This window comes from Mus musculus, chromosome 11 (assembly GCF_000001635.26).
Source record: "Mus musculus strain C57BL/6J chromosome 11, GRCm38.p6 C57BL/6J".
Taxonomy (NCBI): domain Eukaryota; kingdom Metazoa; phylum Chordata; class Mammalia; order Rodentia; family Muridae; genus Mus; species Mus musculus.
In genome coordinates this window covers 23,555,092-23,572,643 of record NC_000077.6, presented here as the reverse complement: position 1 = coordinate 23,572,643, position 17,552 = coordinate 23,555,092, and the positions used below count along the sequence as shown (strand labels likewise).

General features: G+C 42.3%; 1 protein-coding gene and 1 pseudogene across 4 annotated transcripts in view; both read left to right on the top strand.

Moving 5' to 3' along the window:
- Positions 1 to 7,695, top strand: part of 0610010F05Rik (RIKEN cDNA 0610010F05 gene) — a 68,733-nt gene extending 61,038 nt beyond the window's left edge. Inside the window, exons 22-23 of one of the 3 annotated variants that reach the window (NR_156450.1) lie at positions 6,449 to 6,525; positions 7,508 to 7,695. Coding sequence is in view for 2 of the 3 variants with exons in the window: in XM_006514810.4 (XP_006514873.1) it covers positions 6,449 to 6,470 (22 nt within the window). In the remaining variant the exon portion in view is untranslated. Of the gene's footprint in view, positions 1 to 6,448; positions 6,958 to 7,507 lie in introns of those variants that run through there. The other 2 variants (XM_006514811.4, XM_006514810.4) reach the window with 2 other exon arrangements.
- A 6,106-nt stretch (positions 7,696 to 13,801) lies between these two features.
- Selenok-ps1 (selenoprotein K, pseudogene 1) lies at positions 13,802 to 14,586 on the top strand (annotated as a pseudogene). The gene has a single exon (NR_004857.1). The product of NR_004857.1 is annotated as a selenoprotein K, pseudogene 1 (transcript).
- The last annotated feature ends 2,966 nt before the right edge of the window (positions 14,587 to 17,552 follow it).

Genomic DNA, 17,552 nt, shown 5'->3' with positions numbered 1-17,552 from the left:
TCCTCTTCCCCTAAATATTTACTCTTAGTTTCCATTCAGTAATTCTATACTGCTCTTGGCTAAATTCTGTTTGTCAGAGTGTATTCAGAGTTGAGCCCAGTTGCTCCATTACAGTGCTCCATTGCACTGGTCCCTGTACCTGCCCCTGCAGTCCTCAGTAGTCTCTTTCTTTGTGCTTTTACAGTGTTACTGAATGTTTTCCTGTGACAGTGTGTATGTGTTTCCTGTGACAGTTTGTGTTTCCTGTGACAGTGTGTATGTGTTTCCTGTGACAGTTTGTGTTTCCTGTGACAGTGTGTATGTGTTTCCTGTGACAGTTTGTGTTTCCTGTGACAGTGTGTATGTGTTTCCTGTGACAGTTTGTGTTTCCTGTGACAGTGTGTATGTGTTTGGGCCCTGGAAGGATCACCTGAGTCTGTTTCTCTCCATCTCACTATGCCTACCCGTCATAGCTTTTACAGAAGTGCTACAAATGCTCTGACTCCCCTGGCTGTCATTCCTACTTTGTATCATCTGTTACAGAGCAGCTCTGGTGACTTAACATATGAGTGGCTTGTATTCATACTTCAGTGTTCACAAACTACCACACTGCTTTACTCTAATCCACCTGCTACCCCAGGATAAACCCAGTCTCACAGCCTAGAGGAATGTGTTTCCACTGTCCCACTGTCCAGCTGTCCCACTATCCACAAGGCTCTTTCATATAAACCACATTTTGGGTTAGAAGTTACTTTCTCATCATAGGATCCTTTCTACTGCCCAATATAAAATCAGTCCTGACTCATCATAGGCTGTTTGTGTAGGTATCTGACATGGCTCTGATACAGTGCTTACTTGTTGGTTTGCATGTCTCATTACAAACAGACCCAGTTTTCTTGACCACCTTAGGTGTCCCAAGCCATCAAATGATTAGAGGATGACACCAAGCTCTGTTTCCCTGGAGTTCAACTGCAGGCTGTCTCTCTGAGGCCTGTATAGTCCCAGCATGGCAGGAGCAAGGTCATTTGTATCTGCTACATTCTCCTCACCTCACGGTGAGTTCTCAAAACCGATCTGACTCTCACTTACAGGGAGATACACCAGTCCAGTTCATTGTGAGCTGACACCAAGGGCACTCGGTTGAAACCTACTCAGCTTCAACTGCAAGTGAGTGGCATTTTAAATAAGCACCATCATGTCTCCGTGACCTCTCACTGGCACATGACACTGCAGTGCTTGGACAGTGGCAGGCACTGTAGCATTCTGTTGGCTACAGTGAGATTGCAGGTGTCTTCTATCTCACCAGTGATTATTTCTGTAGTTTCCCTCTTCAGCCATTCTCCATCTTGTTCCTTCAAGATGGAGTCTCTCATCCACCTGGAGCTTCCCGTTTTTCTGCCAGGTTGATGGCTAGAAAGCACCAGCATTAGGGTTATAGGCGCACACACAGTCATACTCACACAGCCACACTCACACCGACAGACACACCCACACAGACACACTCACACAGACATATTCATACTCTTATAGCCATGTTCACACAGCCATGTTCACACAGCCATACTCACACAGCTATACTCACACAGACAGACATACCTACACAGACACACTCACACATACAGCCATACTCAAACAGCCATACTCACACAGTCACATAGCCACACTCACACAGCCACAGTCACACAGCCATTCTCACAGAGCCATACTCAGACCTTTCTGTGTGTGCCAAGGGTCCTATTGCACTTAACCCACTCCACCATCTTTGCTGACCCACCAGTGTTGAGTCTCATGCAATCATTTTCCATCCTTATATTTCATCTACCTTTTCCTCTGCTTTTTCTGTATGAAAATAACATTATAGGATTTGGGAGATGGCTCAGTAGATGTTTGGTGCACAAGAAAAACGACCAGAGTCTAATCCCCAGAATCCGTGTTAAAAAACCATGTATGATGTCTTGTGCTTGTAATCTCAGCAACTGGGGAGGCAGAGAAAGGCAGATTCCTGTGGTACAATAACCAGTCAATCTAACCTTCCAGTGAGAGACTTTGTCTTGAAAAACAGTATGGATAGAACCTCATTTGCACACGTGTGCAACAAACACATTATAATACATTCATAGTTAAAATAGTAGTACATAGAGAATATGAAGAATGAGCAGAGTCTCAGAGATGTTCTCATTGATCTCAAGTGGGTGCACGTCATGAATGTGGGAGAAGAAACATGAAAGGGGCAAAGCAGCTGAAAACTCAGCGCATCTAAGAAGTTCCACAAACACCAGTACTTCAGTGCATTTACAAATGCCTACTTGTGATGACAGTGCTCAGACACAAAGCCCTGAGAAAGATGACTCATCACCCACAGGAACCCCGCTCAGAGCCACTTACCAGAGCAGTGTGGGGCGGGATAGTACTCAGAGTAGACCCTGTCAACACATGCATTCAGCAAGTTGTCTTGGAAAATAACAGAGAAAAGGAATATGGGTGTGTGCGCATGCACGTGCGTGTGCATGCACACATGCTTCACCTCCATGCACAAGGCAGTATTCTAACCTTTTTTGTGGATAAACAGGCCCATAGATGGAAGCTTGTCTAAGGGCAATGACACACACAAAATGATTCTGCCAGCTTCCTTGGGGACACTTACTAACCATCAATAACTACATGTAGCACACTTGAGTATACTGCCAAACACATAGTAAGCACTCAGAAAAGGCACTCTGCCTGGAAGATTTGGTGTTGGATCATGCTGTTTGCCCACCTGGACTATGGTGCTTTTGTTCAAGGCCATCCTGACTTTTACCTCCCCCTTAATCTGCCTTCCTCTCTGTTCTCTGAATTGTTGTGTACCCGAGACATTCACATGGGTTAGCAGTCTGCGGCTGTGTTGGAATTGTTCCGTACATGTAAGAACCATCTGAAACATGGCAGTTTGAATGTTAGTTATTTTGAAGTTATTTGAAATGCTGTTCTTACCTAAGATGAATATATTCTCTCAGTTAAAAAATTAACAAAATTAACTCTTCACTAAGAATTTTTTTACATCAGGAATAAATGTGTGAAAGAAATCTTTGTGTGTATCGCTTTAGCCACAGGCATTGATAATGTGTGGAATTGTACACTTAGGGAAAGAAGCTGACTACCTTGTCAATATTAGACTTTGTTTGTTTGTTTGTTTGTTTGTTTTAATGCTCTATTTTGTCTGATAAGTAAGTGTTATACTCCTCTGGAGTGGCTCTGGAGCTGGGGGCGGGGGAGGCAATGGTGTATTAAAGGTCCCCCACGTGACTCTTGTGTAAGTGAATTAGAAAGTAGACATGGTGATCTTTAAATGGCCAGCACTAACCCTTCCCTACTAATGTGGTCAGGCACATAAAGGAGTCAGGAAAGCATAGACTCTGACCACAGAGCTTCACCATGAGAGATTGTGGGTTAGGTTGTGCACATATCTCAGTCTTCAGGGTCAGCTTTGCATAAGTGCACATGGGTGCACTCTCTGTGAGAGGCAGAGTACTGTGAGAAGAAAGAGGCACTGAGACAAAAAGTGCTAACACAGAAAAGTCTAGGAGGAAAAGAAGCCAAACATGGGAGGCTACTTACAAGATTAATTTTACATTTTATGCCTCCAAAAGCCGGAATTGCCCATTATGAGACCTGTGGATTTGCATATGTTTTATTTTCCAAGGCTCTAGAAGTACTTGGACTCTAATTGTCCTGATACCCTAAAGGATAGACATGTTTAAGTGCTCCAAACGAGTCAAAATAAGCAGACAGATCAAGGCAACCAAAAAATTAAATATGTCTCCTTTCAGCAAATATTTTTATTGACTTAGGAAAGCCGCAGTCTATAATGTATAAGAGTAAGTTTCAGATAACCTAGTTTGCTAAACTGCACACTGAGCCATGAGACTACCCAACTTACCTCCTCATTCTTCCTGCCAAGGTGGGCAAATATGGGGTAGACGTATAGCAGTCTATCAACAGGGATGGGGCAGGATAGCTAGACAGGGCAGGATAGCATACAGGTGCCCACTATAGTGCCCAACAGCACAGTGTTAGACATGTCATTAGGAATAAAACACTCCACACAGCCCCATTGTCTCACAGATAACACTGTACTTCACCTTCCTTTCGCAGAAGTGAACATTCCATTGAATTATATAGTCACCATGCCGGTGGATGTCATTATGCCCATATTTTACACCCACACATAGTGAAGCGTATAAACTTCATGTAATGACCTCCTGATGTACATATCCTTACATAGGTTTTAGATCCTAAATAATATCTTTTAGAGTAATATATTTTGATCAGGTATATTTGAAACTGATTTATAGCTATTCAACAGTATTCTAGTTTATAAATCTCCTAAAATACATTTATCTGATCCCCGTCAGTAAATGTTGACATTATATTTCAAGCTTGTTTTTTGGTTTTATTCTTCCTATGCAGTGTCTTTCTATGTGGCTTAGGCTGGCCTCAAGCTTGCCACATAACCCAGGTTGAACTAATAATCCTCCTGCCTCAGGCTCTGAAATGCTGGGATTACAGACATGTGTCACCACACCTATCTTCAATTTTTCCCCCTTACCATTCCAGTATTTCTCCTCTGATGTTCCATCAGTATCCCCTGAACATTGCTTTTGTGTGTATATCGGTTGATGGACATGTCCATTTTCAATCTGTTAAGTTTACCTCCAGAATTGTTCCAGCATGGGAACTCTGTGTTCTGCTTGGCCACTGACAGCTACTTCAGTCAGGACAGTGCTGTTGTAGTGATAGCCCCAAATCCCTGTGGCTTGGTTCAGAAGTTGTTCTTTGTTCATAAAGGGACTTGGCTGATGGAGGTTCCATCTGACACTTGATTTTATAAGGCAGGGAAGAGACTTAACAGGCTCACGTGTGGCCAGGAATTTCTCTGCATAGAAATGATATGCATTCACATTTAGTGGACCCAAACAAGTCACTATCAGCCTTGAGTTCATAGTGTTCCCATCCTACCCTTAGGATCTTAATGTCTGCAAGAGCTGACAAACTACAATATCCATTAGTCCAGAGATAGTGAAGTTGTGTCAACATTTTTGTTTTGTTAGGGAGCTTAGTTACTGTTACATGTGCACTGATCATTTGTGTTTCCTCTTCCCATTCTTATGTTTTCTTTTGTTTTTCTAGACAGGATTTCTCTCTGTAGCCCTGGCTGTCCTGAAATTTGCTTTGTAGACCAGACGACCTCAGAACTCACCAAGATCCACCTGCCTCTGCCTCCCAATTGCTGGGATCAAAGGCGTGTGCCATGGGCTCTTCTTCCCATTCCTAATCCATTTGTATGCTCGTGGCAATACCATGAGCTTTTTCTAAAGATCAGAAGGACAGTTCTCTTAGTACTAGCAGCCAAGATCCAAGATGACTTCATGAGGTCTAGCAAGGACCTCCTGGTTGTATCATGCAGGAGAACATGGAGGCAAGCTCAGCCAGTGCTCTGTAAAGTCTTCTAGACTTGAAAGCTGGACATATAGCACATACATGTAATCAGCATTCAGGCAGGAGGATTGCAGTTTTGAAGCCAGCCAGGGCTACACAGTAAGGCTACCTAAACAAAAAGAAAATTTTTTTTTTGCTTTAAGGTGTTTATTACAATAAACAGAGAGGCAGAGAGAGGGAGAAGAGTAGAGAAGTAGAGGCTGGCCATGGCCACATAGAGAGAGGGAGAGCAAGAGGGCAAGAGAGAAGCAAGCGGGAAGCAGGAGTAAGAGCCAAAAAAATATTTCTTAATGTTGTCAAAGTGATAGCAACTGAATTTTGGAGGGAAGAGGTGTATTAAAATCATAGTATCTATTTTTCTACTAAGTTTTAAGACTGAATATGTGTGCTTTGTGTGCTTGTATTGCTTATATATATTTTATATTCTGCACACTAATCCTTTATTGGTTGTATGTATTATAAATACCTTCTTTCAGAACATGGTATTGTGTTTAATGCGCCTTTATTCATAGAAGGTTTTTTCCCTTTTTTCCTAGTTTTCCATGTTTTGAGATGGTATGGCTGACCTGGAACCCAGCAGCTCTCCTGTCTTTTTTTCTTTTTAAAACGAGGTCTCACTGTGTAGAGCTGGCTATTCTAGAACTAACTCGGTAGAAAAAGCTGGCCTCAAAGTCAGGGGTCCTTCTGCTTCTACCTCCAAGTGCTGGAATTAAAGGCACGGGCCACTAAACCTGGCAATGTGATCCACCAAACCTAAAGGAAATTCATTTAGAATATAATTATATATGTTAACTTCCCCACCCCCTTTATGCCATCTCTTTAAGAAATCTTTTCAGATCCTTTATTTACTATAATATTTACATTTAGAAGGGTTTTTTTAGACTTACATTTTCACACTTGGGTGAATGCAGTAGGAGGCCCTCACTAGACCTGATGCGATTATCATGGATCTTGGCATTGTGAAAGTAAGGTCTAATTCTTCTGTTTCCAGAATGACTTCGCTCCGTCCGTGACTCCCGTTCACAGTGACTAGCAGTGCTGCCTCTCACATCATCTATCTGTGCATGGGTAGGCTGTGCCAGAGATGATTTCATTGAATTAATTTCTGTGTTCCACTCTGTAATAGATTCATTAAGACTTACTTTATTCTGTGTATGAGAGCATGAGTGTGTATGCAGTACCCACAGCATCCAGAAGAGGGCACCTGAGCCACTGGAGCTGGCGTTCTAGACAGTTGTGAGCCCTTGACTTGAGTGAGAGTGCTAGGAAGGAAGCAAACTCCAGGCCCCTCCAGAAGCAAGTGCTCTTAACACTTGTGAAGTAAAACAGTGAGCACTGGCTGGGCGCGGTGGCGCACGCCTTTAATCCCAGCACTCGGGAGGCAGAGGCAGGTGAATTTCTGAGTTTGAGGACAGCCTGGTCTACAAAGTGAGTTCCAGGACAGCCAGGGCTACATAGAGAAACCCTGTCTCAAAAGAACCAAAAAGGAAAAAAAAAAAAAAAAAACAACAACAACAACCAAACAAACAGTGAGCACTATCTTGTTTTGTTTATTTGTGTTATTGACTATAAGATCCCTTTTAGCTTGTAGCCACCTCATATGTTTTATTGTTTATTTTTTAGCAGTGTACATCACTTATTTAATAAAGAGTGTGAACAGACCACAGTAAGAAAACAAACTAGCTAGGGTTCCCAAGAGAGATTTTACTATAAAGGAATTAGCTAAATAAACATTACATAATTTTTAAACTGAAGGGGATATGGAAGTAAAGGCTGGACAAAAGAAAGCAGAATCATTAGAACAGGTTGTGGTGGCGCACGCACGCCTTTAATCCCAGCATGTGGGAGGCAGAGACAGGCAATCTCTCTGAGTTTGAGGCCAGCTTAGTCTACATGAAGTTCCAGAACAGCAGAGAGAAAAACCCTGTCTCAGAAAACAAAAAAGAACAACAACAAAACCAGCAAACAAACAAAAAAGAGTCATTAGGACCTAGAAGCTCAGAGGAGAGACTTCCAGAGGTATGATTCTAATAAATTCCAAATTTTTCAGGCCAGCGTGACGGCTCAGTGGGTAAAGACTCCTATCACCAAGCCTGATGACCTAAGTTCAAAACCTGAGAGCCACATAGTGGAGGACAGAACTGACTCCCGCAAGCTGCCCTTTGACTTTACTTTCATGCCATGCCATAACATTATATATATGTATATAAATAAAAATTAAATTATAATCTTCTGGAATTAAATGAATACATTATAAGTTCATATGGAAAAAAATATCTACTTGGACCTGTTTGATGAAGAGAAACAGACTAGCTCTACTAGGTAAGAATGTATAATGGCTTGTCTGAATCTGACATCTGAGAAGCTGAGATGGGGGTTTTCTACAATGCCAGCCTCAACTACACAGTAAGTTCCAGGGGAGCCTGGGCTATTGTGAAACCCTGCGCAATCTAAACTGTGTGAAGGCGGACGATGGTAGTGAGGCAGGTATTCAATTTCCAGAATCTTTTTTTTAAAGATTTGTTTATTATTATACATAAGTACACTGTAGCTGACTTCAAATGTACCAGAAGAGGGTGTTAGATCCCATTGCGGGTAGTTGTGAGCCACCATGTGGTTGCTGGGATTTGAACTTAGGACCTTCAGAAGAGCAATTGGTGTTCTTACCCACTGAGCCATCTCTCCAGCCCCAATTTCCAGAATCTGAACAGTGAATGACAAAGTCCTTCTGACTTAAAGTCTGAGCAGCAAAGCTCTGCTGTGCAGCTGTCTTGCCGACAGGGAAGGCCACTCTCAGGGTGACTTGTCTGGAGATTTTTCTGAATTCTGGCTCCAGGTCAAGATTAGAAAGAGTGCATGGATGAGGTGTCCCCAGCCTATGAGCTGTCTGGAGACGTGGCTGCTCCATCACCAGAACCCCTCCGTGCAGTTCCCTTAGCTCCTGTGGCATCAGGAAACGTTTCTAGTTGTGGGACATGCTCCCTGGGTTCAATCGCACATAACCTGTGATTATGAACATTAGTGCCATGCTCTAATCAAAGAAAAGTTAGATTCTCCTCGACCGGAAGGCACTAGGGAGCGACAGGGATGTGGGTGAGGAGACAACCCAGGGAGAGAAACTTCATTTCAGGTGGGAAATCGGGACTCCAACCATGCATGAATGTTAGTCAGGGACCATTGGTCCTTTGTTGGGCTGAGTCATTTTTTTTTGGTATAGTTTTGGATATAAGGCAGCCTTCATAACCACGCGCAGTTCCCTGAGGATGGTACTACCTCTCAGAAGCTGGATAGACAGATGCCTGTAGATCTTGTCTTCTACCTTCTTTTTATTTTCTTAAAACAGTTCTGCTCTACTACACATACAAGCCTCTTGGATGGTTTTTAACTTTTAAAATTGTAGAAAACAATTGTGGAAAACAGTTTTAATAAATAAAAATTTGAATATTGATTAAACAAAGTAAAGCACAATATGTATAACTGACAAACCTCAGAGATGAATTAGAAATCCTGTAGACAAGCTCAAGAAAATCATTTGGTATATTGCAAACTTGGCATCTCACATGCCTGGAACCGGCTCTTAGTGAACAGCATTAGGACAGTTGAATATGGAATTTGAAAAAAGATTGGGGTTATACCAGACTCCATATATTAGGATAAAGTCTACATAATCAGAGAACTATACATGACGGATGACAAAGTGGAAGGTAACTGTGCTAGGTTCACTGCATAAGACTAAGATAAACAGGCATGGTGAAGTACGTGGATACATGCTCGAATTTGACTTGCACTACTAACAAGAAACAAGCCTGGATATGCAGTAATACTGAAAGCAGGGAGCAGCAGCCAGAGGTGGGAAAGCTAACAGATACATAGGTAAGGCCATATGAACACGGATTACACCCAGCATTATAGCATCAGTATTTGCTGAGGCTCATTACCCACTTAAACAAGTTGAGTCTGAAAAAGGCATTCTGTCTTCTAAAAGAATGGTGATTGTCATAACTGGTATATTCCTACAGCGTTCTCAGGAAGACACAAATGAGGTAAACTTAACAACCATGCCTTATCTGTGAATACAATCCAGTAGAAAAATACTGGGAGGAAAGCAATGTATCAGTGTTCCATCTGCAGCTGCAGTGGCTCTATAAGTCAGTGGATCGTGTGCAGAACTCACGTCCCTGAGCTTGGCTCCTCAGAACTCATTCAGAGACAGGTATGACAGACAGCACACATTCGTAATCCCAGCACCACATAGGAAATACTTGAAGCAAAACTCCTTGGGAGTTTGCAGACTAGCTAACCTGATGCACACAGCTACAAACAAGAGACTGTTTCAAGGAAAATGGAAGATCATACCATGGTTACCAAAGCAAGGTTATGATCTCCACATGGACACCAGGGCACACTGACCCCTGCACTTGCATTCATATGCACACACACATCATATACATTTTCTGTAAGGTGTGTTTTTATGAATGTCTTGCCTGCATGTTTGTGTCTGCACTGCATACATGTCTGGTTCCTGCAGAGGTCAAAAGAGGGTGCTGAGTGTCCTGGAACTGGAAAGTCTTGAGCTTCCATGTTGGTGCTGGGAACCAAATCCAGGTCATCTGCAAGAACAGCCAGTGCTCTAAACCTCTGATATCTTGCCCCAGCCCTGAAACAAAAATTAGAAAGATAATCAAGGGACATCAATGGGAAGTAGGTGACAATGTAGTGAGTGGTTTAAAGCAGACAGAGGAAACAGTCTAAGTGTTGAATTGTGTGTCTAGTTAAACCACCAAATACGTGAGGAGAAGCGGGAGGAAATGCTTACCATCCTTTATGCATCTCCCACTCTTCAGAGATGAAGGAAACACATGACTAGACAAAATGAGCTATGGATCTGGGGAAGCCAGATCTGAACTGTTCTGAGAATCAAGAGGAAGGCTGGAGAGATGGCTCAGCAGTTAGGAGCACTAACTGCTCTTCCAGAGGACCTGGGTTCAATCCCCAGTAACCATGTGTAATGCTCACAACCATCTGTAATGGGATCTGATGCCCTCTTCTCATGTGTCCAAAGACAGCGACAGTGTACTCATACAAAGAAAATAAATAAATAAATCTTTTTAAAATATTTTTTAAAAAGACTAGAAGATGTTGCATTGGTTACAAGTGGATTTTGACTTATCAGATACCCAAAGGTTATGAAATAGATTTATAAATCCCTATTTTAATTTTTATCTGTACTTAAACAGAGAAGTATTTTAAGAAATCTTTAAAAATGGCTTTATTTCCCCAGATTTTTGCCAGCAGTACTCCAATTTTGTTCAGATGCTAAGGATCCAATTTTCTTACCTGAAGCTGGCCCTTGCCTAGCCTATAAGAGGTGGTATTTGATTTGTGTGTGCTAGTGGCAGTGAGCAAACTCCCATGTGCTAATTCATTTAAAAGTATGCATGGATTGTGGACAGTAGTGAGGGGTGATGAGGGTCTGTCTGCTGAAGTGCCAGCAGATGGTAACATCCCTGGCGTCTTCAATCAGGTGTACTTTTCTTCCCCTGGAGCCTTTAAAATCTGGCTTGTAGCATCTGAACCTTACAACCTTCTGGAAGCACTGTCATTTTTAATTTTATTTTTGCTTCAATGCAGTGGTATTTCGCCTGCATGTATGTGTGTTCGAGGGTGTTGAATTCCCTGGAACTAGAGTTACAGACAGTTGTGAGCTGCCACGTGAGTGCTGGGAATTGAACCCAGGTCCACTACAAGAGTAGCCAGTACTCTTAACCACTGAGCCATCCCTCCAGCCCTTAAATCTCATTATTTTGATGCTTAAATTATCCTAGATTTAGACAGTAGGCACACGACTCCATTTTTGGGTTTTGGTTTGTGTGGTTTGAGCAATTCCAGACAAGCTAGCATGAGATGCTCCGAGCTCAGCCCGTTTTGCCTGTTTCTCTCTGGAATCAACTCCCCACAGAACACTAGTTCCTTGGAAACAGGTTCCCAACTAGGCTAGTTTCTATTTGATGTTTCAGTTTCCCAGCCCACTCTGTAGATTCAAAGAGGAGAGGTAAGTGTGTAGTATTAACTTCTCTAGTTCTCAAAACAGTTCACCTATACCATATACCAGTGATATGTGCTGCTGACAATTCTGAGCTCAGTTCCATCTGAAAGGATTCATTCAAATTCTCTATTTTATAGTTGTTACCTTTCTCTTAGTCAGTGAGAAATTTGGCTATAATTATCTGAAATGCAGCGATATATCTGCTAAAGGCCTGAATGGGTCAGTCTTCTGTCCCTACCATGCTGGCCCTGCCATTATCTCTAGAGCTGTCCTCATGACAGAGCATCATAACCCACCGGCCTTGATTACTCCTGGTGACACATCTTATATGAGGTGCCATCATATCTCGTCTGTTGATTTTGTGCTATCAGTTGATTCTGAAGATGAAGGGGCAGTAAACAGTCACTGTCAACTAAAGAGTGACTATTGACTTAGCTTTCATATTGACATAGCAATATTTTTTAAAATATCTACTCCAAAATGCTATTAGATTAAAAGAAGTAGGTTTTAAATATCTTGAGCTAAACACTGTGGTATTTACATAAAGACACACAGAAGAACACCACAGCATAAAATGAACCCACATTTATACACACAAGTGATTTCTGACACAGGTGTCAGGACAATTCAGTGCTGAAAGGATGGCATTTTTACCAAATGGTGCTGAGAAGTCCTTATGTCCACATGTCAAAGAATGAACTCAAATCATTTACCTAGTGCCATATACAAAAGTTTGCTCAGGTCTTTGCATGTCAGTAGACATCTGTACTCAGGAAGAATACAGAACTGTGAGTTTGAGGTGGGACTGGCAGTTTAAATCAGTCTGAGCTACACAGTAAGCTGCTATTTCAAAAAATAAAAACAAAAATTGACTCAAAATCACCAAAGACTTAAATATAGGGTCTAAAACTATAAAACTGTGAGTTAGCATTATTTTAAACAATGTATCAATTTTTTCTAATGAATCTTTTTTTGTTGTTTTGTTCTGTTTTGTGTTTTCGAGACAGGGTTTCTCTGTGTAGCCCTGGCTGTCCTGGAACTCACTTTGTAGACCAGGCTGGCCTTGAACTCAGAAATCCGCCTGCCTCTGCCTCTGCCTCTGCCTCTGCCTCTGCCTCTGCCTCTGCCTTCCAAATGCTAGGATTAAAGGCGTGTGCTACCACTGCCCGGCCAAATGAATCTTTTAAGCCTGATATTCTTTACAGACCTTGAAAGTTGAATTCTCAACTTCATATGGAAAAACAAAAAACCCAAGATAGCTAAAACAATCCTTTACAATAAAAACTTCTGGAGGTATCACCATCCCTGATTTCAAGCTGTACTGCAAAGCAATAGTAATAACAGTGTGTGGTATTAGTGTAGAAACAGACAGGTTGATCAATGGAATCAAATCAAAAACCCTGAAATAAGCCCACACATCTATAGACACTTGATTTATTTTAAAAGAAAAAGAAGCCAAAACCATACAATGGAAAAAAGAAAGCATCTTCAACAAATGATCTGGTCTAACTGGATGTCTGCATGTACAAGAATGCAGACAGGTCCATATTTATCATCCTACACAAAACACAAACCCAACAGTTTTATGACCTCAACATAAAACTGGACCCACTAAATCTAATAGAAAAGAAGAGTGGGAAACTGCCTTGAATACATTGGTACAGTAAACAACTTCCTGAACAGAACACCAGTAGCTCAGGCACTAAGATCAACAATTGATAAATAGGACCTCATGAAACTGAAAAGCTTCTCTAAGGTAGAGGACACTGTCTATAGGAAAAACAGCAGCCTACAGAGATATTCTCCAACCCTACGTCTGACAGAGGGCTCATATCCAAAATATATAAAGAACTCAAGAAATTATACAGCAATAAACCAAAATAACCCAATTTAAAAATGGAGCACAGAGCTAATCAGAGAATTCTCAACAGAGGAATCTCTAATGACCAAGAAGTGCTTAAAGAAATGTTAAAAGTTTATAGTCATCGAGGAAATGCAAATCAAAACAACTCTAAGATTCCACCTTACACAGTCAGAATGGCTAAGATCAAAATCTGAAGCTATAGCCCCTGCTGGTAAGGATGTGGAGCAAGGGGAACACTCCTTCATCATTGGTGGGAGTTCAAACTTGTACAACCACTTGGAAATCAATCTGGTGGTTTCTCTGAAAATTGGCAATAGTTTTTTCTCAATACCTGGCATATATGCAAAAAATGTTCTATCATATCATGCGTGTTCCACTATGTTCATAGCAGCCTTATTCATAATAGCCAGAAGCTGGAAAACATGCCTTTCAACCAAAGAACGGATAAGGAAAACGTGATTCGAAAAAGGGCGGGGTGGCAAGCTAGGTACGGCAACAACAGGGGCTCCAGTCTTTTCTGTCGCTAGGAAGCTGGGCAACTGCAGGGAAGATGGTTTACATCTCGAATGGTTAAGTGTTGGACAGCCAGAATCAGTCCCCATGGAGATTTTCATAACAGATTTCTTCTGGGGAATAGCAGAATTCGTGGTTTTCTTTTTCAAAACTCTGCTTCAGCAAGATGTGAAGAAAAGAAGAGGCTACAGGAGCTCCTCTGGTTCCAGATATGATGGTGGAAGAGAGCCACCAGGAAACCCTCCACGAAGAATGGGTTGGATCAGTCACCTTTGTGGCCCCAGCCCTCCTCCAATGGCTGGTGGATGAGGAAGGTAAATGTCTGCTCTGAGAAGCAGACAACTAGACATACACACGTGAAGAAGGAAGCCATTAAGAGGTGAAGATTGACTCATGCAGGAGAAGATGGTGTCTGTCCAAACAAGGACTGCTCTGTGTCCTCACAGATGACTAAGGTCATGCTGGGAATTCCCTCTGCAGGATCTGGCCTGACTGATACGCAGTTCTGTAAATGTATATGTGGATCTCCTTATCTTTTTTGTATAGTTTACTAAAGTATTAACATAGTTTAAAGAAGAAAATATTTTTAGGTTGCAAAACTTGATTCTTCATCTTTATATGATCATACCCAAAATCTTTGATATGGAAGAAATAAAGGCCAGGTATTTAGTCCTAAAAAAAGAAAAGAAAAGAAAAGAAAAGAAAAGAAAAGAAAAGAAAAGAAAAGGAATGTGATTCATTTACACAGTGGAATACTATTCAGCTATTAAAAACAAGCACATCATGAAATTTGAATGCAAATAGATGGAACTAAAAAATATCATCCTGAGTGAGGTAGCCCAGACCCAAAAGGACACACATGGTAAGTGCTCACTTATAAGTGGATACTAACCATAAAGTACCTACTCTACAATCCACAGACCCAAAGAAGCTGCATACCAAGCAGGGCCCAAGGGAGAATGCTTGACTCTCTCACTCAGAAGGGGAAATAAAACGGTGGAAGTGGGAAGGGAACTGCATAGGAGAGAGGAATGGAGGGGGAGGATAGGGTCTAGGGAGAGCTGAGGAGAGAGGGCCAGGAGAGTAAACAGAAATTGGCTGTAGGAGGCGGGGCATCTCTAGGACATGCCGGAGACCTTGCATGGGGGAGGCTTCGGGGAGTCTATGAGGGTGACTCTAGCCAAGACTCCTAGCAGTGGAGGATGTGGAGCCGAAAGTGTCCACCTGCTGTAGCCAAGCAGGACTCCTAGTGAAAGCCACCCACAAAAAAAAAAAAAAAAAAAAAAAAAAAAAAAAAAAAAAATTGTCCTGCCTACAAGAAGTGCAGAGACAAAAATGTTGCAGAGACTAAGGGAATGGCCAGCCAATGACTGGCCCAACTTGAGACCCATCCCATGGGAGAGAGAGCCAACCCTGACATTATCATTAATGATGCTCTGTTATGCTTGCAAACTCTGTTATACTTAGCATATCTGTCTTCTGAGAGGCTCCACCTGGCAGCTGATGGAGACCCAAAGCCAAACATTAGATGGAGCTCGAGAGTCTTGTTAAGAGCTGGGGCAAGGATTGAGGGATCCAAAGGGGACAGGGACTCCACAGGAAGACCACCAGAGTCAACTGACCTGAACCCATCGGGGCTTCTAGAGACTGAACGAGTTATCAAAGAGCAAGCATGGGCTGGACCTAACCCGCCTCTGCCCCTCACACACACATGTAGCTGATGTGTAGCATGGTCTTCATGTGGATCCTCTAACAGCTGGAGCTGAAGCTGACTGTTACCTGCCTGGATCCTGTTCCCCTGACTGCGCTGCCTTGTCTGGCCTCGGTGGGGGAGAATGTGCCTGGTCCTGCAGTGCTCTGATGTGCCAGGGTGGGTTGGTACCCAGGGAGGACATGTCCCTTCTTAGAGGAAAAGGGGGGGGGCTGTGTGGGGAATGGGAGGAAGAGGACTGCAATCGGATGTAAAGTGAATAAGTAAATTAATGGGAAAAAAATAAAACACAAGTTCAAAGTTTTAAAAAAAATTATGAAAGTCTTGAAAAAAATAAAGCTTCATATAACTATTTGACAATAATTTTTGAATATGACAATTTAAAAAATGGGCAAATTGGGCTCCATGAGAATTTTTTTGTTAATGTGCATTAAGAGACTCTTAGCCAGATATGGTAGCTTATGCTTATAACCCCAGCAGTCCAGAGGGGAAGTAGAAGGACCACAAGTTCAAAGCTATCCTGGGCTATATAGCAAGACCCTGTTTCAAAATCAAAATAAATGTGAGGGGGGGGGTGTTGCTGGAAAGATGGCTCAGGGGTTAAGAGGTCCTGAGTTCAATTCCCCTCAACCACATTGTTGCTCACAACCATTTGTAATGGTATCTGATGCCCCCTTCTGGTGTGTCTGTAAACATCTACTATATATATGTTTATATATATCCCTCATGTACACACTCACATGCCTCTCATCCCTGATGGGTAAAGGCCTTCCAAGTGAAGTCTGTTAGTGGAGCATCTACATCCCTGTGAATACTCTCTCACCTATACTCTATAATAGTTACCCAATAAAGTCTTTGGTTTCCTTATTTTTTAAATATAGAACAGAGTTTATTCGGGACATGGGGAGGGAAGTTAAGAGGGTAGTAGAGGCAGAAAGGCAGAGAGAGGGAGAGAGAGAGAAGGGGGAAGAAGAAGAGGAGGAGAAGAGAAGAGAAAAAGAAGAGAAGAGAAAAGAGAGGAGGGGAGAGGAGGGGAGGGGAGGGGAGGGGAGAGGAGAAGAGAAGAGAAGAGAAGAGAAGAGAAGAGAAGAGAAGAGAAGAGAAGAGAAGAGAAGAGAAGAGAAGAGAAGAGAAGAGGGGTAGAGACCAGCCAATGAGCATGTGGAGAGAGGGGGTAGGGAATGGGGAGAGAGGAGGGGAAGAGGCAAGAGGACAGAATGAGAGCAAGAAGGCAAGAGAGAGAGCCAAGTCTTTTGTTCCAAAGAGTGAATATTGGTGGAAATACATGGAAGGACCTAAGAAGGAGAAGTCATTGTTACTTATGTCTCATATTTGGAAAGGATCTTAATGACACCTAAGTATTGGGATTACAGTTGTGTCCCACCACATCTAGCTTAAAATCCAAAAGAATAAAAATTTTAAGACAGTTTCATGCATTCCAGGCAGCTTAGAGTTTCTTATGTATTTGTAGCTGAGGCTGGTCTTAACCCATGATCCACTTGTCTGCATTTTCCAAGTGCTGGAATTACAGGTATGTGCCCCCCCTTTCCCTCTCTCCATCCCTCCCTCTCTGTCTCTGTGTGTCTCTTTCCTCTCCTCTCTCTCTCTCTCTCTCTCTCTCTCTCTCTCTCTCTCTCCCTCTCTCTCTCTCTCTCACACACACACACACACGAATAATGTCCATTAGTCCTATTTAAACAGTTATTTTAGTCAGTGTTCTATTGCTGTGAAAAGAGACTATGATCACAGCAACTCTAATGAAAGAAACCACTTAATTGGAGCTTGCTTACAGTTTCAGAGCTTTAATCCATTATTGTGGAGGGAAGCATGGCAGCGTTCAGGTAGACATGGTGCTAAAGAAGGAGCTAAGAATTCTACACCTAGATCTGAAGGTGTCAGGAAGAGAGAGTGTGCCTGGCGTGAGGTAACCCAATCACAAAAGAACTCACATGATATGCATT